The 24401-nt window shown below is 38.5% G+C and overlaps 1 protein-coding gene across 4 annotated transcripts in view; it reads left to right on the forward strand.

Moving 5' to 3' along the window:
- EML4 (EMAP like 4) overlaps positions 1-24401 on the forward strand; it is a 162776-nt gene that overhangs the window by 99208 nt on the left and 39167 nt on the right. Inside the window, exons 3-7 of one of the 4 annotated variants that reach the window (XM_051615928.1) lie at positions 2607-2736; positions 6866-7039; positions 9051-9179; positions 11675-11700; positions 12152-12184. In XM_051615928.1, coding sequence (XP_051471888.1) covers positions 2607-2736; positions 6866-7039; positions 9051-9179; positions 11675-11700; positions 12152-12184 — 492 coding nt within the window. The remainder of the gene's footprint in view (positions 1-2606; positions 2737-6865; positions 7040-9050; positions 9180-11674; positions 11701-12151; positions 12185-24401) is intronic. The other 3 variants (XM_051615929.1, XM_051615930.1, XM_051615931.1) reach the window with 3 other exon arrangements.

Genomic DNA, 24401 nt, shown 5'->3' on the forward strand with positions numbered 1-24401 from the left:
GTTTCTACTTTGATTCAAAAATCTTCATCTCAAACGTAGTTTTATATGGTACTTGTTAAGATTACTAGTCTTGCAGATCTGCCATCATCATCCACTTTACTGTTAAAAAAACCAAAAAACTGCCATATTGATCCTTTTTATTATTATTATTATTATTGCATTCATCATTATGCAGAGGAATGCACATTGCTGTCAGGAGTATTCATTGATGTACATTATTATTTGTAAACAGTTTTATCTTTGGACAAAGTAAGTAGAAACTAACACCTTTTGTACCGAGTAGAGGGAATTATTCTAGATGTCATCAGTTAACAAAATAGCAATGTGCCCCTTGCTTGAGGAAACTGAGCAATTTTTTGCTCCCCATCTTAGGAAGTTCCTGCACCTTGTCTGTATTACCCCTATTCTTTACACTTTCCGCTGAATGCTTTCCCCACTGTACTGAGAATTGCTGCTGTTATGTCTCCTGATTCATGTTTCTGGAAAGCCAGCCTAGTGCTGGTTGGAGAGGCATTATCTACTATGATGAAGAGACAGAGATGTGCAGGTCATATGCAGTTCAAGAGTGAATCACAGGCCTTGATATTATGCATCTCCACAAAGGAGATGATTTACTTTGTCACTGAAAATAAAAGAAGCTCATTTATTTAGGCTTTAATACTGAAAGTGCCTATTAAGCTGATGTGCTTTTGTTCTTGAATCTAAGTTAAGCAGGGGGGTAAAAATCTCTTGAGCTGTAGAGGTTTTGTACAGTATATTAACTTTTAAAATAACATCTTTATTCCAATCTGTATGTTGCAAATAAACCGGTCTCTTAAGAAATACTGTTGGAAGTAATCACTCTTAAGTTTATTTATTTATTTAGAAAGAACAATGATCTTTGCAGTGTTTCTGTATTTGAGTGTGTCTTATGTCACATTTCCTTTATTCTCATTTCTGCCTGGGATATTCTGCATGCTCCTTCTGGCTTTCCTGATCTGAACTTCAGATGTAGTCTTGGGCTGCTTTGGTGCATTTGAAGCACTATATGGTTAGTACAGGGAAGCCTATTTCTGCATTCATCCAAATGGTTCTGAAATCTAATATTCCTTTTATGAGTATCTCTTGTATGTAAAGTGCTTGTTTAAAATAAGAATTAATTTGCCTCTCAGCCTGCCTGATAGAGCTGCAATCTGGCAAATGGACCAGATGCTGGTATTGTTCAAATAATGCATCTGTGTGAATGTGTCTTCAGTGTACAGAGCAGTCGGTTCTCCCCAGCTGGTTTTTTACTCCTCACTTTTATCTTCAGTGTGTGGCCTCTTGTCTTATCTATCTCACACTATTCCAAGCCTGCCATGAGCCCCGACCTGTTGTTTTCCTGTCAGTGGTGTCCTTCATGCTTGTTTCTGAAGTCAGAGTGGACATCACAACTGCGTGAGATGCAGTACCAATTTGCTGTTTTTGAAATGGGGATGTGGCACAGAGATGGGGTCAAAAGCGACTGCTGATTTTTTTTTTTTTTTTTTTTTTTGATGCTTAATGTGAAATTAGCCCAGGGACTTTTTACAGGGCATGTAGTGCTTCAAAGGGTAAAACCACAAGTTTAACATTTTGGGGGGAGGAGAGGGCAAAATAAGACCTTAGAAGTAAACTGGCATGTGAAAAAGGAGACATAATTAGTGGGAAATGGTGACATGTCAGGTTTGAATAGAATGCATTGCATTTCACTGATGGTCTGTGGCACAGAGGCAGGTCTGGGAGCCGATTGCTCAGCTAACATTCAGCTCTTTAAATAGAAGAGCCTTTGCTCCCCCCACCCAATGCATCTTCTTTGCAGTCCCCTCCCACATTCACTGCATAGTTTCAAACTTCTGCAATGAGTGAAGTGGGCATCTGACAGACAACAGCCTTCTTCACATATACAGTCTTAATTCATCCCCAGAGGGAATCTGTAATGTTCACAGGATGTGGCAGATGTTCTACAGAGTAAACGATTGGAAACTTCATACTGTAACATAGTGCATATACTCAAAGGTTGCTACCATTTTAAGATGGAAGGAGCAGCTGAAAATAAGCAGAAAACTTGAATTTTGAGTCCTTAAAATCATAACCATTAAATAACTTAATAATTCAGTATAGAGAGGGCTTCTGTCTGCAACTTCTTTGAACTTTAGTAAAAAACAAATCTAAAGCAACAAACTTTGTGTGATATTATCTGAGCTGTGGTGATTTTGAACAACAAGAGTTGAATTAATTGGATCTGCTGTCCCACAGCTGTTGGAGCTACCAGCTTCTCAAGGCTTGCCATATGTAATCTGTAATGCTCCCTGTGGATCACAACTGGAAAGAGATGTGGCATGCTGCTGAATTACAATATTTACTGGCAGCATGTCAGTAGAGAAACTGACCTCTGTCATAGCGTGGTGTTGCCTCTCATTGTCCCAGGTCTCCTGTTGTCTGCTGTCTAGGTTAAGGCTTCATTAATGTATGTCACTGGATACAGGCTAGATGATTGTCCTGAATGCTGGAGCTGATACCAAGTCCACATCTGAAAGCTTTTAATTTCTCAGGTAGGTCTTTGGGTACAGCTGTAAAACTTTGTTTTTCAATATTAATTTTTCCAGGTCAGCCAACCCTCCGAGAAGCTATCTCGATGTCTTGTATTACTAACGGGAGTACAGGAAGCAGGAAAACAAGCCACAGTTCCTCTGTTTCTGTTGCCAGAAAAGAAACTCTTTCATCTGCTGCAAAAAGGTACCTACTTTTTATGAAAATTGAAATTATGCTTTAAAAAAAACATAGCAAACGTTTTACTTTTTCTGCTGCATGACTGTCAGCAGAGCTTCCTGTAGTCTAGTAAGGCACAAATAAACTTAGGAGGTATACCATGTTGTTGGGCTGCTTACAGCAGGGTTCTAAAAAGAATTAATAAATGGAGAGCATTTCTGTAGTGTGTAGTTTCCAAAATACGTTCTCGGTAAAGGACAAAACAGGCAAATGTATTTCCAATACAAACTGAAAACTTTTCCTTTGGATATTCATCTGCATCTTCTTCTAAAGGACAAAACTGACTTCATTGTCTGGAGTGTACATAATAGGCAATAGCAAAATACCTATGAAGCAATAGTGAATTGTGTGTGATAAAAGTTTGCATTTTTGTGTAGGAAATCTTAACCCAAAAATATGGCTGCTTAATCTTTATGAAGGCTATATGTATCAGATCTCAAACATGTAGAAATAACACTGCTTGAGGATTTGTGAGTTAAATGAGCTAAGCACCAAACAATAGCTCTTTTCCCTACTTGTAATGGTTTCAGCTGCATACAGTAAACTAAGTGTTTGTATAACTACTTCTGTGAATCTGTTAGATAGTGATGGCATGGCTTCTTTACTCAATAGGTTTTGCACCTATTCCTCTTTATTGGGAAGAAGAGGCTGCCAGATATAGCCACAAGGCTGAACATACTCTAGTGTGTAACTGTGTTAAATTATGTGAACAAATTCTTGGCCTCTGTAGAGTACTCTGTTAACTCCAGTGGCTGATTTATCATCTAGTGTGGAAGTAAATATTGTGCTGTACAACAAGACAGGGAAATGATATACTTAAGGGAATAAAAATGCTGCATGCAAACATAAGCTGTATGAGCAAAAAACCAGAAGTGCCTATTGGAAATTCGGAAAACAAGGGTAATGCCCCTGCTCTTCGCCCTCCTTCATTGTGTAGCGTTGAGTATCTTCCTTTTTGTTGAATGTTCAGCAATAAATCAGAAAGTGATCACTGTATGTCTCTGTCTGCTTTGGTGACAGGCACTGGGACAAAAGACATTCCTGCAGGAAGGCATTTCTTAGTTAGCACTTTTTCATTAATCTTACCCCTGTGGCTCTTGGCACTTTGATGAGAGCCAGTCCAGTTCCCGTGGTGTTCAGCTTGCATTTGTGCTGAATCATCTTCTTGATTCATTGGCTGCCCAACACTTGACTGCAGAAGAAGAGCAGAGTGGAGTGGCCGGCATCCCTTTTATCTGAGTTGAGGTCTTTAAAAGGAGACCTGGGTAGACCAAAAGAGGGCAGCTCTCCCTGGGCACCCAAATAAGTGCCCAGGGAAGGTTTTGGTGCTTCCAGGGCAGCTGAAGATACGTGACTCCCTTCTTCCAGGCTTGTTTTAGGAAAGCCTACGCTCTCTTTAGTTATCTTTTCAGCAGTTCCTTTCGCTCTCTTGTCTTTATATATCCTTCCATGAAATTTGATTGATATTTGGAAGAAAATAGACTTCCTTTAGTAAAACTATCAGCTTATGAAAAGTGAAAGAAAATGTCTAATCTCAGGCTTTGTGGGTGTGAGCTATTAGTGGGAGGGCCACTCTGTAATAGCCAGTCATAATAAAATTAAGCTGAAGATTTTAGCAGAAGTGAGGAAACCAAATAAATTCAGCACAAAGTAAATACCAAGGCTGCCACATATATACATAATTACTTATAAATGAAAATGCAGTTGAAAAAGGAAGCCCACTTGCAACCTGGTCATAGATAAAACCACTGTGTTGGAACCCAAGGTAGACTTTGTTCTGCAACTCAAAGGGAAACACGAGTGGTCCAGTGATTCTCAGGGTCTATCAGGTAAATTAAGGAGTGAATCTAATGGCGAAGGTGAAATGGGTAGTTTACAGCTCACAAGCTTAGTGCAGACATCGAAGAGATTCCCACACTGAACCTGTAGTTTCCAGGAAATGAATTGGATGAGCTAAATGAGTTTAGGTAAGAACACAGAAAATGTGAGACTGAATCGATAAATTAGATTATATGTTGATATCAGCAGGTGGCATTCACCTGAGCCTGTTGGGGGAACAGAGGTGGATTGCAGGATTGCTGGTGTCATTACATCTGCGTGTGCTCTCTCCTCCTTCCCTCATCGCTTTTACTGTATTAGACTGTATTTTAAGTCTCCATGTAGAGGCAAAGGAAAAACTGGAAGCATGTCTTCCTGAACGGTAATTTCTTAAAGAGGTCTGTCCTAGTAGACAGATTTGTGAAAAATCCTGTGTTTATGAGAAAATGATTACAGAGGTCCATCAGCGTACCTGTTGGAGTTGAATACAGAGGTTCTTGGGTTTTTTTAGTGACAAGATTCCAGTAATTTTTTCACTATACTGCATTTCTTGCTATAGACTTGAGAAAAGATGAGGATTGCACAGTGTGATTTTGCATCTAGCAATGCAAGTCTTCTGATTTAATAATAATAATATTTATTCTTCTAGTTAATTAAGGACTTCTGGCTATAAATTATTAACTAAAATCCCACAGTTCTTCAAGCTTTGTTCTCTCTGATCACATATATGTCCTCAAGAAAAGTGAAAGCTCTTTCTGTTTTGTTCTGTTTTTCTGAGTCAAAAAATGTAACTTTGATGGCTTATAAATTACATTTTTAACTAGTTCATATGATTCACGGCAGAAGTCCCGAGTGATCCTTATAAATGTATTTTGGGTCTTAAAATATTTTTCGTGTTTTGACCTGTTCTTCATTGCTTCTCTAGAAGCATTTAGTAAAGTAGAAGTTGTGCAAATGTTGAAGACTTTGTCTCAGTAGTAGTTTATGTACTTTAATTGATGAAATAACAAGTGAAACAAAAAATAAAATCTTATGAATGTTATATTAAATTCAGGACCCCATTTTTGTTAATTTATTTTAATATTATCTTAGGGTTTTCTGTTCTTTTGCGGGGGAAAGGTAAATGGAAACAATTAAGATCATACAAGAGTTCGGGGGGGGAGGAATTGGTGTGAGAAATCTGGATTCTCCCTTTCAGAAAGATTCTATTTCTTTTTTACTTTGCAGGTTACTTTTAACCTAAGAAAATAACCTCTCTTATTCCTTGCTGTGTTTGTTCACTGAGAAATTTATCTTGAAAGATGTTTTTTTAATCTTAAAGATGAAATAAACCATGTACTACAGAATTCTCTTCTCTATCGGGTCCCTCTATTTTCTGTGTGATTCAGTAAATTGCAAAGCATACTCTTTTAGAGAAGAGCATTTTAATTAATCTTTATGTTTACTTAGTGGACCTAAAGTTAGGTTCTTAATGAATTTAAGGTTGTTAATGACATGTATTTAAAGCTGGTTCAAATGTTAATGAAATAAATATAGCACTATGAAAATAAAGATGTATTTTTAGTTGTTGCTTACTGAAGGCATTAAAGAAGTGGAAAGACAGTTGATGTCAGTCAACTACAGATCAAATCAACTATAAGTTTTCAGGAATTACTTCCTTTGAACTCTGGTGCAGCCAGCAAGAGCTCAGAGGAGCAGCAACGACATTTCACTCTTTTGGTGACAGCACAAAAATAAGCAGTACCATGCACGTCCAGAAATACAGAGAGAGAGATGTAGCTTCATGGCAGGCTTCATCTAATCAGAGATGGTCCAACTCACACTCCTGCCGTTTGCTTGCAGAACCTTGGCTGGCAGCACGGTAAGGTAGAGAAGGATTTGCTTTCTGAGGGACAGCAGACTTGTGGTGCATCAGCTTGTGTCGGCTTTGAATGCCATAGAAGCACCTGCAGATGAGGGACATACTCAAATCAAAGTTGTATTCATTTTAAAATCAGAGTAAAGTTAGTTACAACTATGAAGTAAAAATAAAAATAAGGAAACAAATGTTGTTGCCTCTCTTACCTTTTTTGGTTTTTGAGCTTGTGAACAAGCCTTATTTTAGCAAAATGCTAAACTGAAAAGATTAAGTAGTCAAAGCATTCTTGGAGTGATTACATATAGTAAGTTGTTACACGCTTCCCGTATCTTTTCACGGAGGATGTTTTCTCCCACCTTTTTAATTTATTTGCTTGTTCTCTTGTGTTTTTTTCCCTCTGTGTTATACTTTATTTTGCAGCGGTACAGAAAAAAAGAAGGAAAAACCTCCAGGACAGAAAGAAAAAAAAGAGGAATCTCATTCTAATGATCAAAGTCCACAAACTCAAGCATCACCTTCTCCTCAGCCCTCCTCACAGACTCTCCAAACACACAGGCAAACTCAAGAAAGCAAGAGTTCTGCTCCAGCTAAAAGGTTTTCACAGTACCACAGTACAGAACTAGAAAATTATTGTAATGATACTGAGTTCATATTTGACAACAAGTCCTGTGAAATAGTTCTAGACTCGTGATCAAGTCAATCAACGTTTGATATTTTTTGTTAGACAATATGTGCTCAATGTGCATTGCAATAGAGCAGATGTCTAACAATGCAGTTTTTCTTTGAGTAATTTTTTTTAAGATTACAAAGAATTATTTTCTCTGTGATTGAAATTCTGATATGGTAAAGTTAGATAACCTTTAATCAGTCATTGGTCTAAAACAAAACAGTGACTCTGACTTGATCCTCCTCAAAATACACTTCATAGGTTTTGCATAGCATCGCTGAATTGTGGAGTGTGTTTTGCATGTGGCCAGTTACTACATGTACAGATACGTAACAGTATCAAATACTAGTATCACTACAAGTTGTCTTTGGGAGTTTTTCTTCTCAAGTTATTGTATAAAGTGACTGCAGCTTGAGTTTTTTTGCTCTCCTGCCTCACCCTCTGTGTTCCTGCTCATGTTAGTGGGAATTAGGCACAGACAAAATGTTTTTTATTTTTTTTAAGACTTGTTAAAGTCAAGGAAACAGATTTTAAGATTTGGGTGGTTGTTTCTGAGTTTCAAAACTATGCAGATCACTTTGATGTGCTTTTTGTGTTTGTTTCGGGTTTTTCCTTTTTTTTTTTTTTTGTTCATTGCCACCTTTTTGTTTTTTGCAAGGTATGACATTTTATTTCAGTATTTTTCATTTAGGAAATCAAAACAAGCTCTTAAGTAGATGAAATTTACTCCTCTGAAATTTACTGTGGTTCACAAGATTATGTTGTCTTGCATTGCTTGAATTCACAGCTCTAATAAATATTTAAACTTTCACTTGACTGATGCATGTTATAACACTTCATAAAGACTCTGTCTCCGTGTCTTGCACAAACTCTTAAGTTGTCTGAAGCTGAACTTGAGGCCTGTTGTTCTCCAGCCTGGTATCTCACTCTAAAGATGTTTGTCTGAAGTCTCGCTTACTAATCTTTTGCAATGTGGGAAAAGAAATAAATGCCTTTTAAAATCTCTTAATGGTTTAACTTGGTTTGATTAACTTGTTTGTCGCAGGACCTTTCAGCTTGTTGGACTGCTGTGGAAGGGGCTTGCCATTTCTAAGGCTGCAGTTCAGGACTTATTCCTGCAAAAAGCATTTCTGACGGGATGAAGTATAATACTGTTAGCAGGACATATGCAAACTCTAAATCAGCTGGTTGAAGAGTAGTTTGAGCTAGGTGACTTTTGAACATGTTTTCCAAGATTAAGATGTGTGTGAAAGTAATGAAATTGTGACTGCAAAACTTGCAGGTTCCATTAGTGTAAATTGGCTACAAGAAGATTGCTGAAAAATATTATCAGAATTCATGGATGATATCATCCATAGTATTGGGCCAAACCTACCTTGCCTTGTTCATGCAAGACATTTGCAGACATTTGTTTGAAAAAGATGAAAGCCATAAATGTGGTTTAAAATGTGCTATCAGCAAAGCAGGTGAATGAAACTGCAATCTGATAGAATTGTTTTGCCTCAGAAATCATTGTGTTAAAGCTGATGAACAGTTAATCATGAAAAAAAAAATCTACTTTTCTTTCTTAAGTGATTTTTTTAAATATAATTTATTCTTTAAGGCTGGTATATTGTAGCCTCTTTTTTTTTTTCACTTCTGTAATTTGTTAGCAGTATAGTAATGACGTATAGTTATTTTGTTCAAGTCTTTTACGTAAGAGCATTTGGAAATGGAAAGGAATGGATAAAACATTTGGCAACTGTCTTGCTCAATTGTTTTCATTCATCCAGTTAGAACTTTTTGACTAATCTTATTTTTCCTGTTTCATGCTTCAGCTTGAAGGAGGACCTAGCTCTGCTTTTGTCTCCTGCTGCTTGGTCTGTCAGTCCCATACCAGATCCAGTTATTGTTATCTTATTATCTTCTCATTTTAAAACACATTTTTGTTTCTTCTAGCATAAAGAAATCTTTGACTGCTGAAAAACCTCACAGTGCTTGGGAGAGTTCAGATGACAGTCGTAACAAGCTGCTGAGAGTAGCATCAACATCTAAATTGATATCGAAAGTGGCAAAGAATGCAGACAAGTATGTATCAGTTTGGTACATAAAAGTGAGTGAACTCTATGGTCATAGCATTATGTAATTGCATAATTTTGGTGAATTTATGTATATAAGACCATTTGCTTTTTGTTATTTTTTTTTTTATCAGGAGTAATTACTTGCATAACCTGGCAATGTGATGTTCCAGGTGCCTGTGGAATCTTAAAATTATTACAAAAATGTGAATGCAGGATTTGAGTGTAAATATATTTTAGTGTTTAATTTGGGTTAGTGGAATTATGCACTACGAGTTAAGATTTATGGCTTAGTGCCACTGTTGTGAAGCTTCCAGCTGTTGTTTTTTTTTTTTTGTACTTAAAAGTGATTTGAAAATGCTAATGTATTTTCTTGAAGTTAACTTACTGGGTTAGACATAATACATATGTTCCTAAAGTAGACTGTAATGGTAAGAATACACATTTATGATTCCAGGTAGGTCTCTCAACTTAATTGTTTAACAGGTTCCTGATTGCAGGTCCTAGATTATAGGCAAGGATCTTTTCAGCTTTCAACTTCAGTAGGTGATGGGCTGTAGCCCGTTATTCCCCTTATGCTCCTCTTCAGCAGATTTTCACAGTCTGTCGTCTCCAGAGGAGGCCTTACTGGGGATGAATAGCCCAAAATAGTTACTTCTGCTCCTCTCAGCACAGGGACAAGATTTTGCTTTTTGCTGTAGCTCCATATTGTTGACCCCGATTGTGACCCACTTTTTGCCCTCAGTACTCTTTGGCAGTTGGTCTTCCCACTTCATATTTGCACACTTTGGGTTCTGGGGGGGTTTTTGTTTGTTTTGGGTTTATGTTGGTGTGGTTTTGGTTGGGTTTGGTTTGGGTTTTAGTGGTTTGGGTTTTTTTTTACTTTGAAATGTTGCAGAATTTGTTGAATGTATTGTGTTGACTTTTTGACTGATCTCACTCCTTTTCGTGGAGATTTCCCCAGTGTGCTGGTAGCTTCTCCCAGCTTGATGCTGTCTGCATATTCTGTGTATTTCTTCATTAATCTTCGTTCAAATAGCCAGTAACTGTTTCAAGGAAGAAGTAGCTGAAACCCCCCCAAATGACAAATAAAACTCTTCAGGCCTTTCAGAGTAATTTCCGGTCTTTTTAAGATGGTGTCTGTAGTGCTTTCCTTTGCTTGCATCTAAGACTAGTCATCAAATATGCTTAGAGTCAAGTGTGGTGCAAGTGCATTCCTTCTCTCCTAGGAATGGGAAAAACAAAACCGTCTTAAATTAATCTTGAGTGTGGATATCAGCACATTTGCTGAAGAAGAATTGGTCAGTATTGTGCAGAGGCTTATGTTATATTGCATGTGTCGTTCCCAGTTAAGAAACACTGGCCTAATCTGCCTGAAGTTAGCAGAGTCTTGTGCAAAGGCAATAGAATTCAGCCCCTAATGTGGGCCTCAGGACAGAAATGTTTTACATATGCTTTATGCTACCAGCCCAAGATATGACCTTTGTTTAGCTCAGTCTTTAAGCCAGCACTGAGCTGTAAATCAGTCTGATAAAGCCGTAAGAAGTAAGAGTGTTCCCACAGCAGCCCATCATTCAGTGTTTTTCAGTCAAGACTGGGAATCCAGTTTTAATTTTTCATTTGGCAGTGTGGTGGATAGTGATTCTGCCAATAGCCAGAGATTACTTTCCTTGTGTATATGCTTGACCCTTTGTCACTGTTACAAAAATTTGATCTCCATCCAGCTAAAAATACTGGATGCCACTCATACCTTCCTGCTGAATTTCAGATGAATTCAAGAGGGTTTTTTTATGCAATACATTCTCCCATCAAGGAGTGTTACTCTGGTAAGAAGTAGCTCTGATGCTGGGAATCAGTATTTCTGCTCTTTTAATAAAAAAGGACTGGGGGGGGCAGGGGTGGTTTGTGAGTAGGTCATTCCTGGTACTGACAAGGAGAGGCATCTCAACTGCACTTCTTTCAAGACTTTGTGTTGTACATTCAGTAGTGCTGCGTGGATCTAGTTTAAATGATATTGCAGCTTGATTACACTTAATCCATATATCCAACAGGGCTAATTCCTAGAAAAAATTGTGTTGTGTGCTGACAGCTTATTTTGACAAATGTTAAATGTTTTGCATGCAGGCCTGAAGGTGTTTGGCAGCTTAAAACCTGTAATTATGACAAGTTTGCTCTCTAGAAATGGAATTTTCCATGCACAAGGAGTATACCCTCCAACATTTATTCTTAAAAGCTTTTTGTATTTTGTTATCACAGTAATTCTTAGGACCCTTTGACATAGGGCCATAGACTTTTAAGTTACTCAAAACATGTAGTGAATTTCCTAAAATAACATAAGTAAAAATGCACTCTGATGTCCAAGATCAGTTATTTAGCATCCTATACTACAGTTATACTATACTAAGAATAAGATTGCCAAGTGGAATAATGTATAAGAACTAGATGGTATTGGCTTAATAACAATTTCACATATTATTAACAATATTACTTTGAATTTTTCCCTAGGCACAAAGATGTCATCGTCAGCCAAGGTAAATAAAACCATGTATTTTTAAATACTGGATTAAGCTGAAAGGACTGGCTTTTGACCGAACAGCATTTCCTGTAAATAACTACATTGGGACATACACTTATGAAACAGGGATATAGAGCTAAAATAGTATTCATAATTATTCAAAGAAATCTCATCTGTCCAAATGTTACTGAAGACCTGTATAAGGATCACTGAAATTATGAAGAAATGCCTTATCAAATTGGATCTGTAGGAAGGACAGAAATTTTGGTGGGTGGTGGGAAAATTAATTTTACTTCTGGGAAACAGAAAACCTTTTTTGATTATTTTCTTTGTGTGTATGTGTATAAAGAAAGGTTATGAAAACAAAAATCTAAAGTTTTGAACTATGTGCCAAGTCTTCATCCAAGCAGGTGTGAGTGAGACTTTAGAAATAGTTTTAAGATATTTTATTTCTGTCCCATAACCAGCAAAAATGTCAACTCGTGAAAAAAACAGCCAAGGTAAGAATTAAGCTATGCCCTTTGGTCGCTTTCTAATGTAGTGCTCTCACGAGTCTTTTATTTGGCTTTTCACCATCAAAGAGCACCAGTGCATGATCTCTTAAAAAAATTGAGTATTTAAATATTTCAGCTTTCTTATAATGGACCTGTATGTGCATATGCATATTGCAGTCTAGTGGAGATTATTTGGTAGAGGTCTAAAATAAATAACTACACACAATCTCCTTGGAGAGGAATGTGTGTTCAAATAAGGTTCTAGAAGTCTTGCACTGTTGCCTAAGATCTCAGAATATTAAGAACTGCCAAGTAAAAGATTCGTTTTATCTCAGCTTTCTGTCTTGCCAATATTACAACATATACACGCTGATTAGACAAGAACTGAGACTGAAGGTTTTAATGAAATTTTCTAAAATGAAAAATTAGTCTCTTCTAAATTGTATGTCTTTGCACCGATGAATCTTGCGTTCTGTGGCTACCTGCTGCTGCTGACTTGTTCAGACAGGGAAAGCAGCCGTCTCTCTGAACATGGTGGGACATGACAACGAAAGAAATCCACTTCTTGTGTCACAAAACTTCTCTGCTTTGATTTCCTGTAAACTGTACTGAAGCATGCCATTTCAACACTAAAGCATGTAACCCACATGCATGCTCTACACAACATATATCTATGATTAAGTGCTGATTAACAAACCTGTAGTCTCCAAATTCAGTGCTGTAAACAAGATTGCATTATACACAGTTTGATTACTTTTGATCTCCTGGATTTTCTTTCCAAAATATTATTATTTTTTTTTTAGTTATTGGTTGAATTGTTGTAATGAAAGCAAAATCAACTTGAATCTAATTGCTTTATCTTTTTCTAATTCATAGAGAAATTATGGATTTAAAATATATGTATGGGTGGTGAGACACTGGCACAGGTTGCCCAGGGAAGCTGTGGTTGCCCCCTCCCTGGAATTGTTCAAGAACGGGTTGGATGGGGCTTTGAGCAACCTGGTCTAGCGGGAGGTGTCCCTTACCCATGGCAGGGGTTTTGGAACTAGATGGTCTTTAAGGTCCCTTCCAACCCAAACCATTTTGTGGTTCTGTGATTCTGAATTGTTTCTTACCAAAATCATCCTTCAAAGACAAGGGATGAAAGAGGGTACATAAGCATCAGGAATAAAGAATAATTTTTTCTTTATGCGAGGTTGGTTAATACCAGCTATGGAGAGGTACATATGTGCAGCAGTCGTTCCTGTAAAAAGAAAGCTTATCAGTAGTGTCCAGACCAACTGCAATTTAGCTTTACCAGAATTAAGTAAAGCTGTTATATTAAAAGACACTCTTTCTACCAACCACAACTTTTACAAAAAGCAAGTTCCGTACAGCTAATATTACCTTCAGTACTAATTCTTTCCTTACATTATGCTGCTACAATTCTACGTGTTCTGCAAAGAATGGGCTGTCCTTCAGTTGTCTCATCCTGGTCGTTATGACTTGCATGGCCTTCGTGTGTACCCTGCTATCAGCTGTGTTACTCTGCTGATGATGTGAACTCTGACTGAATGATGAATGGGTACCTTCCATGTGTGTCATGATATAGTCTGTTCTGAGCCCAACTGGAATGAAAGAAAAAGATGATGCAGATGACAGTAGCCCAGTGTATAAAGAAGATAGAGAGAAAGTCTTGTCATAGAAAATGCTTTTACTAATATTTTATCCAGGTACAGTGGCAAAACACCATTCTGCCTTTAACATGGATGAAATTGCAATTAGCAAAGTTGAGCCTCCAAACATTTTTTTTTCTAAAACGTGGACCGATGATCATATTTTATTGCAATTTCGTGTGTGTGTGTGTTTGTAAGGCTGTGTTAGGTTTTGTGCTGTGTTTACTGTCACAGAAGTAACCACCTGTTACTATACTATAGTTGTGGAGTGCCTCTACCCTTTTCAGTATAAGCTTAGAAATACTCAGCCCGTTCTCTGTAGTGCAACGACCTGTTCGGAGCAGGTGACTAGCCTATTTTCTGCTGGATGGTTGCCACATAAACCAATTTCCTGTTGGCGCCTTGACCCAACTAGTCAGAAACTTGAAGAGTTGCACACACTGTTAACAAGGTTCCTAGCAGTAAATCCCGTGGAGCTGGACAGAGTTGTTTTGGGCAGGGTGGGATGAAGGGTTGCTTTTGCTAATGCTGTTTGTGCAGGATCTTCCTGTTCTGCAACCCAAGGGCCTGAAAAGTTATAGCTGCTGTAACACTCCTTTGTGGCTTGCCAGCCTTTGCCTCTAGAGGCGAGCAGTCTCTAGCACTGTGTTAATTAAGTTTCAGCAGCTCCCCTGAGCTGCTCATTTCACAAGGCTGTATGTGAAACACTGCGTATGCCCCTGGCACACACCTCCCACACTAACAATTATGTCCGTGTGCTCTTTAGAAACTGTGTGAAGGAGACTCTTGGGAAGACTGCTGGTGTGCAAACTGTCAGGATTCAAAGTACATCTTCATAAAAATACTTGTCTTCATACACATGTAAAATAAATTTGGAAATACAATGAAATTACAAATTATCCTAGTAGAAGGTTTTTACATGGGATAATAGGAAGGGGACAGTTCTGAGTAGCTTTGAACATCCTGGAATCACTTTTGATTCAGCTGTTCAAAAAACTGCTTTAAAACTTCACTTTAGCACAGTGCCACAAAATGGAGAGAAGTATGTTTTTGCATGTTTAGTTCTTGGAATCTTATTTTTCTAGCAGCAGAAGTTACTGCAGTATTATCTGTGTTGTGACCATCTGTGCACATTCTTTGTGATTATTTTTTTTTTAGATAGCATGTATTAGCTACAAAAGTGAAAGGCTTGAGGACCAATGAGAAGCTTAGATGAGCTTCAGTAGTGGAAGGCATTAGATTTAATGTCCAAACTAGCTTTGGTATGGAGTCCACAAGAGAGCATGCTACAGGTGTTGCATGTGAATGTCAGCCGGACCAGGGCAATTCTTTCCTCCTGCCAGCAGTAGCAGCAGTGTGGGGAGCCACAGCCTGCAGCTGCCTTGCAGGCACTTCAGTTTCCTGTTTAGCACCTTGCCAAGGCCATGCCTGTTATCAGTGTTCATTGCGCACCTTCTACGTCAGAACCCAGTTTTGTTCCCTCAGTGCCTTTGTACCCTCACTGGGTTGAGTTGCATCTACTCCAGATTAAGGTTAGTTTTGAGCTTTTTGTTTCAGGGTGTGCTGAAGCAGAGTTAATACAGACAGGAACACTTTTGTGATGCCAATCCAATGAGGGAAGCCTAATACGCACACTTCCATACATTTGCTGAAGAAATTTATGGGTTTAAATTTTTCAGCTTATTTTTGTACATTTGTTTTTTTTACCCCTGTAAACCAGAGCAACCATTTTACAATAAAATCTAGTAATAAGGAGGTATTAAAATTCTGCGAAAATCCAAAAAAAGCTATGGGTGAAGTAAGCAGGTGCTTACTATGACCGTAAAAGGACACTGGCTGAAGTTATCTTTAAAATCCTTTACCAGCAGGTGTTTATAACTGCTTATAAAAACCATCTTGCTTTTCACTTCAGCCAGAGATGTTTTTAAAGTATTAATCATAAAGCATTCATATTTTTATATCCAGAAGTTAAAGACCCAGGTTATTTTACGATAAAAGGTACATTTTTTCCACTGAGATTCCATGTTTAAGTTGGTTTTCGGTGATAGTAGATCCATTTATGAATCAATTCTTCACTTATTATAAAGTAATAAGACACTTAGACTGTTTTGAATGGCAATAAAAACCATATGTGAAAGAAGTAATGAAAAACATTCACTACATTCCTAAATTTGTTTCTCTTTAGATGGTGCTTTATTAGTTTCCAGTACTTTTTCTTCTGTTAATTTAACTGTGCTATAGTTCTAGCTTCACAGGATGGGTCAGTCATGAAGCACACAATGGAAAAATTTACCATGCTGACAGTGTGTCCTCTACACTGAGAGTGTGAAATTCAGTAACTACTTTGGATCAGTTTTTTCATCAGACACAGATTTTCTGTCAGATGCTTACTATTGGTAGTCACGTACCTGAGAGCAAATTGAGACCCAGTCTATCTCATTATTATTGTGTTGCTTGCTCTCACTCAGGCAATTATGATTAAAAAACTGTCAGAAAAACAAATCGGTGTTTGGGAGTTTTCATAATTGATTCTTGGTGAAGTCAGGATTTTATTATTTAAGCTGGTAGCATTTAGATACAGTTTTATTGAGCTTTTTTGTGTCCAGTACTTGTTGAGTCCGTTCTGTTTCATTTTTTTAATAAAAAGGTAGAGTTTAATACTAAATTCGAATTATTTCAATGCAAATGGCAACCATTGTTAATACCTAGATTCTTACTGTCACCTGATACACACAAAACCAAGGTTATTAATAATAATTTTCTTACCAAGTTTTCTAAAATTAATAACCAAAGCTCTATTAAGAAATCACAAGACAAAGCTGTAAAATCATTCCAAACCAAGGCAAATCTTTGATATTGTCTGCTTTTCTCAGCTGTTTGGTTTGCATTGCACCAGTGCTCGGTAGCGACAGCGCACGTCTGGTTGTCAGGTTCAGCGAGCATTGACCCATGGCTCAGGGTGAAAGACAGCAGACCCACAGCCACCATGACTTAAAATGTAATGGTCTGGGCATGGTGGCTGAATTTGGTTGTATTCGTCTCTGCTGTTATAGCAGTGGTTTAAATTAGAAACTGAGGCTTCTAAGCCTCAGTCCCTCAGGTTAGTGGTCCTACTGAGTTCTTGGATGCAGGCCTGAAAGCAGACAGCTTGTGGGAAAGAAGCTATTTGTACTGTTAGAAAGCATAACTTCACTGGTCAAGCAACTGGAAGGTGAAGACAGGTTAATAAATGTACTCTGGTTGTGGTAGTTTATTGTATATTATTAGAGAGTTCTGCATGACTAAGCTAGTTGGAATCTTCTGGAGTTTTTCATTTGCTTGTAATTGACCGTGAGGGTAGGATTCAAATGCTAAACACAAGTAGAACTGAGTTGAGGGTTTTGATGCATCAGTCCATGTTGCTCTTCCAAACTAAATTGTAGAAAAATAATCACCAATAATTTGCAAGTTAAGATTGTTGTAATTCTTACTTAAGAATTAAACTTATAACCAAGTAGACAAACAGATAGTTTGAAGTGTGTGTGTATATATATTTAAAATCTGCTGTATGCTTATTAGACTTCACATTATGCATACACTTGCTAGCTGAAGAGCAGTTAATTACAGCATAGACTTGGGGACTATGTCGCTGTCTAAATTTCGATAAGGTTTAGGAATAGTGTGATATAAAATGTTTTTCTAGTAGTTTGTCCAGTTTTGTTGAAGAACTGAGTAATTGAGGATGAGGGCTTCTCACATACTTCTAGAAAACTGCTGTGTAGTACAATGTAGTCTACACTGACTTCTTTGGTCTCTTTTTCTCATCCTTTCAGTTCCTATTATTTTTATTATTTTCTTCTGAAAACCTTTCATATTCCCATAGGAATATGATTCACAGAAAACAGTAAATTACTTAAGTGGCATTGCAAGAGTCTTTCAGTATTGACTTTATCGAAGCAGCTTTTCAGTTGGTTTGTATTGCCATATATTTGCTGTCTATTAGCACCTGCAGCGGTTTTAATTAGTCTTACTTTCCAGCTCACTTTTCTTGAATTGCTGGGTTTTAGACTTTCTTGCAAGAGTGAATTAATAGTCATTGTTTGAAGTTAAATTTTACCTTTTTGCTCTTTTATTCTTGTTTATTCTTTTTCTTGTTTATAAAAGCCTGATTAAAAGCTTGTTTGTGTTAATGGGAATCTCCTTTTGATCGAAGGAGGCTCTGCAGAAGACTGTCTACTGTTTGTCTACAATTTTTATTTTCCTCTAGTTTTAGTCCTGGATTCTTGACATTGCATCACCAACAGTTTCCTTGCATGCCTGTCAATGAACAAGATGCACTTGTTTCCTTGCAGATCAGGCAGCTTCTAGCATTTTGTTTCACCAACGTATTTATTCCTCTCTTCTCTAGCAGGCTATGAACTTTCAGAAGAACCTGCAGTGGGTGCTGTGGTTGCTAACAGCTGCCTCCAGCCTTTTGGGACCTATTTGGCTTAGTGCTTAGGAAAGTAGGACCACTGATGAAATTAAGTTAAGAGACCAAATCGATATGTTGGAAGCTGAGATACAGTAAGACCTAGATGTTCCTGACGCTTGGAGTAGCGTAAGGCAAAAATTAAATGAGTAGAAGTACAAGATCATGCATGCAGGAGTTGTGGTAGCAAGGTTCTAGCTATAAATGGGCTGTCAGCCAGAATTAAATGGTGAGGAGAACAGCTTTAACATGCTGCTTCATCACACAAAGATTGAACCACTGTGTTATAGTGAAAACACAAATGTAATCCCAGGATCTATCAGAAGTTATTCTAATGGAGATATGCAGCCTTATGGAAAACGTTAATGCATCAGAACCGTGGTAGGTTTTCCTCTGTGACACTGCATGCAGTTATAGCCTCCCACAATCATAAAAGGTAAGTTTTGTGGTGGTGTAGAGGCAGAATTAAACCTTATCATGCAAAATAAATTAAATAGCTGGATGTTTTTATTTTTGCAAAGTGAAGGCTGGGAGAAGGTAGGAGATGATTGCTGTTTTCATGCTCACCTAATACACTTCCAAACAGCAGATGGGCAAACCTGTGCTGAAGTTAACAGCACAAACAGTTAACATGCACAAATAGTCAACAGCTTGGCCTTGCTTATTGTCCCCTGGAAGTCGAGAGGGTACCAATTATTAGAAGGAGGTTTTTAGATGGTATTCCAAAATCAGCAGGGCATGTTTGTGTGTATCCCAGTGACAGCCAAGTCTCTTCTGTCCAAAGTGAGCTCTGCAGTACCCTGATCAGAGTAAAAACCAGTGTGAAGCAGGCAGAGAGAGGGCACAGGGCAGCATGTCATGCATCTGTCAGGCTGGGCTCAGCTATAATGTTCCTCCAGTTCATGACATGGGTTTGCAGAGCTTCATGGCTGATAAATGCTCCAATCCACCATGGAGCGTGTCCAGACGAGAGCAACCAAGCTGGTGAAGGGTCTAGAGAACAAGTCACACGAGGAGCAGCTGAGGCAACTGTTTAGTCTGGAGAAAAGGAGGCTGAGGGGAGACCTCATTGCCCTCTACAGCTACCTGAAAGGAGGTTATAGGGAGGTGGGTTTTGGCCTTGTCTCCCAAGTAAATAAGCATAGGACCAGAGAAATGGCCTGAAGCTGCAGCAGGGGAGGTTTAAATGGGATATTAGGAAGAATTTCTATACTGAGAGGGTGGTCAGGCAGTGGAACAGCCTGCCCAGGGAGGTGGTAGAGCCACCATCCCTGGAGATACTCATAAGCCGTACAGATTTGGTACTACAGGACATTCTCTAGTGGCCAAGGTTGTGTTGTTGTTTTGTGGGGGTTTTTTTGTGTTGATGGTTGGACTCAGTGATCTTAGAGGTCCTTTCAAACCATGACAGTTCTGTGATGTAAGTGGGCCTTGGCCAAATTGCTGTCTTTGTGTCCCTCTTCCCGAGCAATGTTTTGTGTTCCTTCAGTTAACTGGGACCATGGTATACTCAGATCAAGTGTTTCTGCATCTCTGGGGCTGAGCTGTTAATTTCTTCAGATCTATGAGGATACCACAGAGAGCTGAGACCTGCATGGAGTTTGCTTGAGTACAGCACACCCAGAGGGCTTCCATGTGAGACTAATAAGCCAGAGCTGATCCTGGGAGCAAAAACTAGGAGTGCTTGTCCTGTGTCCCCTGGCACTTGTGCAGAGAGATTGTTGAGACTCCAGAGGTGAATTATTGCGGAGCCAAGCAGACTCTGGCAAGGACTGTGAATTTGAGCTCAAAGCTGCACAAAAGCAGCTACAGCTGTTCCTGGTGAAGAGCTGGCCCCCGAAGCCAGAGTGCTGCTTCCACGTGATGCTGCCTTTTGTAGCAACTCTGGGCCTGAGCTGTTCCTTTTCATGTGGTCTTAATAATCCACAGCACCTGGGTGTGCTATCTGCAGAGTTCCAACTGTACTTTTAAGTTGGTTTGATCCATCTTTGAAAGGATTTATAGAACATCTGCAATTGCAGATTAATTAATGTAGCAATTGGCAGGGTCCTTTCAGGTGTCCCTTCCAGCTCCTTCCCTCCCCTCCTCCTTCCTCAAGTGCCTCTGCACAGGGGAGTAGTGAGGTCTGAACGTCTCTTTATAAGGGGTAGAGAATTTTTACTGTCATACCTACTGTTTTCAGATTCCAGAATTGGGGTTCTTTTTCCCTGTTCTCTAAATTTATCTCCCCTGTATCCCCTCATATTACTATGAGATGGACAAGGCTCTTTTCTTCCAAAAGATCAAGGGGAAAAGTCTTGACATACTGCTTTGAACCTGAAAATAGTGAGAATGCAGGAAAGAGATAGTCCAATGCTCTTGAGCATTCATTTGAGCCAGTATGCTATGAAAGAGTTAAAACCACTGGGTTTTTTTAACTTGCAAATACAAGAATTTGGCCTCAGGCAATTAGTTGCTGTTAAAGGATGTTTTTTTATTGATATGCTGCCATCCTCTCTAGTATTTCAAAAGAATTTTACATAATATTCTATCTGCCTTACAGGTTATTCTGATGAAAGGAAATTTACCATCTTAGACAAAAATCTTTCAGTGACTTGTCTCTTGTTTTTAATCCTTCCTCTTCTGTAGGGAGAGGCTTAATCAGCTTATAGCTGGCCCATGTCTCTCTAACAAGTGTGTTAAAATACATATCTTCAAAAGTAATCTTTGATAAGCATGTAGCTAGCTAATGGAAGCAAAAAATGTTCTTTCTTTAATGGTTTCAATGGTTCTTTAATGTTCAGAAAGGTACTTCTAATCTGAATGTCCTGCAGGTAGTCTTTTCCCAGAGCTCCAGGAGAGCCTCTTCTCTTCTGGCCAAAGACCTGTTAGAATTCCTCTTGGACTCTTTATCTCTCATCTGCAGAGTCCAACAGGTGCAACTGCCTCCATCCCTATTAATGTCAGTTGCTGCTTGTCTCCACTGTTCCAAGCAGTTATGAGAAATTTGATCCTAAATTTGTGGTGTCGTTTTGCACTGATCTTGTGGTACCAGTGTTAAATGAAGAATTTGACTTTCACAAATTAATGGTCTTTTCTAAATACCCTCAGGCTGTGCTGGGTTTTACTGATAAGGGTGTGAGCACCAGATTTTAATAGAAAGGTCACTATTAATACATTACTCTTGGTTTTGGCCAGTGTTATTTTAACTCCGTAAAATGTCTACTATAAAAAATTGTTTGAGGGTGTATTGGTTTTGCATGGCAAGGTTTGATAGCAGGCAGGCTGCAGAAGGCCTTCTGTGGGAAGCTGCTAGAAGCTTCCCCAGTGTCCAACCGAGCCAATGAGAGGCAGCTCCAAGATGGACCCTCTATTGGCCAAATCCCTTCCCAGTGACAGTGGTAGCGCCTCTGGGATAATGTATTTAGGAAGGGGAAAAAGTTCCTGTGCATCAGTAATTGCAGGAGTGACAGGAGTGAGAATATATGGGGAAGACTACTCTGCAGACACCAAGGTCAGGAAGAAGCAGGGGGGAGGAGGTGCTCCAGGAAGCAGAGTAGAGATTCCCCTGCAGCCTGTGGTGAAGGCCATGGCAAGGCAGCCTGTCCCCTGTAGCCCATGGAGGACCATGGTGGAGCAGATATCTGCCCACAGCCCAGGTCTCCCTGGGGAGGGACCTGATGTTGGAGCAGGGGAAGAGTGTGAGGAGTCCTTCCCCTGAGGAGGAAGGAGTGGCACAGGCAATGTGTGATGAACTGCCAACAACCCATAATCCCTGTGCTGCTGTGGGGGAGAAGGCGGAGAATTAGGGAGTGAAGTTGACCCCGAGAAGACAGGAAGGGTGAGGGATAGGTGTGTTAAGATTTGGTGGTTATTTCTCATTTTCCTTCTTTGATTTGATTGATAATAAATTAAACTAATTTCCCCATGTTGAGTCTGGTTTGCTGGTGACAGTAACTCCTAAGCGATCTCCCTGTCCTTGTCTCAGCCCATGAACCTTTAATTATATTTTCTCTCCCCTCTGCAGCTGAACAGGGCAGTGATAAAATGGCTTTGGTGGGCAGCTAGAATCCAGCCAGGGTCAACCCACCACAGGTGGGAAAATGAGACGTTATTCGTGTAGAATAATTATCTAAGCATTTGTATCAAAGTAGTGACAAAACTGATTTTTAGCTCTTCTCAGCAATACAATTAAGCAATGCGCATTTGGTAAAATAACTATTGTTTCTAATTTAGCTACTGAGAAGTGATTTTCTTTGTTCTTTAATATTTGATCTGAGGCAAGTTTTCTGCTGTTGTCAGTGGATGGACTCACAATTTGTTCTTAGAAGTGGGACAACTGTTTTTTATCTTCTCAGTATTTGTTCCTTTTGATACTGGACTTAAATGGCTCAACTTTAGTTGTATTATTCTAAATAAGGAAAAACCTTTATATACTTGTTAGTTTTACATTGGTCAGTTATTATTATTTCTGTTCAGGAATTAGTTTTTGAGCCTGTGGACAGTTTTTTGCACTAGGTTTCAGTTGTATTTGGACTGTCAGAACAAAATTCCTTTTCTTTGCTGCCAGTGCAGCATAAACTATCAGGGTCAAAAGAAACACAAGATTGAAGTAAAATGAGTTCTTGGTCTCAGAAGGTTGACTTTAGCACACTAAAAGTGGAAAAAGTCACACTAATAATCTCTTAACTTTGGGAACTTGGTGAATTTGATATACTGTGATCTGCTTCATCAAGTGATTAAAAAAATTTAAAACTGTTAAGCATCAAGAAATCCAACTAAAGTGTGTTAAAAGGAAAAAAAAAATAATGTTTTCAACAAGTTAAGCTGTGTGAGTTGTGAAATCCTCAATGAGTACCATGCACGTAGGGGAATACTTTCAACGAGCTTACACTCAGGTACATGGATTCATTGACCTGGTTAAGTCTGAGCAATGCCGTGACAAGTGATGTTAAAACCACGCAAGCTCATGGTTAGTTCTTTCTCTGGCTAGGAGTTAGTGGATTTATTATATGATTTGGTCACCATAGATTTTTCCTGTGTGTGTCAATGCTGTCCAAGCCATTGGCTTGTTCTGGGATAATCTGTGTTGTATTCAAAGCTAGTGCTTTCTGGTGTTTGTAGAGCTGAGGTGGTATTCCGCAAAATTTTGCCCAACTCTGATCAAATCCTCTTTGATCAGAAATGTTTGGTGATTTAAAAGATTGTTTAAAACACTTTTTTTCATTAAACTGTTGATTGTCAGTATTCTGTCTTGTCTAGCTGTAGAAAAAAGAGATTGAGTGTCAAGAATTGATTTCCAAAAACTGTGCAGGACTGCTTTGTATCTCTGGTGGATAGAAATAGTTACAGGTTTGTTCTCTTTCACTCTTCTGACTGCAGTAAGACAGAGTATGTTTCTGCAGTCTTTATAGTAGGGGTATTTTAAAATCAAGAGAAGCGTAGAGACCCTGGCTGAAGGTTGGTCTTACTCACAACTTGGATTATTTCTTGATCTTTGCATCTTGTAAAATGCTTCTGTAAGCCAGAGACTATTTTGGAGTCTACACTGCTTCTGGTGTCACTGAAATTACCTGCTTTCTCTTGTCTTTTTAGATCTCCAAGTTTGACTTGTGCTGTTAAACTATAGTTCTGTGGGAATAAGTCTGATTTTCTCGTAATTTCAATTGTAGATATTTTAGGGAAGACAAAACATGGATTGCACATTGATGCAGTCTGAGTAATAATCTTACACTTAATTGGAGAAGTATTTTCAGGCATTCCCTGGGCATTTATGGGACGCCTGTTTCATGTTTTTCTTTTGAAAGACACGTAAAAGTAATTGTTCAAAGATCTTAATTTCATACCTCAATATTGGTTGCAGCAAATATTATTAGAGATTTCTTAATACAGTATTGTTGGTTCACAGCTATTCTTCTACTCCTGTTCTCAACTATTTACATTTTGGTTTGAAGCTCTTGAGTTCCCTCTTGACTGCCATGATTTTCAAATCCAATACTCAAAAAAATCAGAGTTACAGATTCACAGCAGGATATTGTATTACTTTGGGTTTGTCATATTAGTTACATTAAAAATGGATATTAATAACAGAAGAAGAGTGATAAAAAAATACCATTTTATTAATGTGAAATACTTGAGC

This window comes from Apus apus, chromosome 3 (genome assembly GCF_020740795.1).
Source record: "Apus apus isolate bApuApu2 chromosome 3, bApuApu2.pri.cur, whole genome shotgun sequence".
Classification (NCBI taxonomy): Eukaryota; Metazoa; Chordata; class Aves; order Apodiformes; family Apodidae; genus Apus; species Apus apus.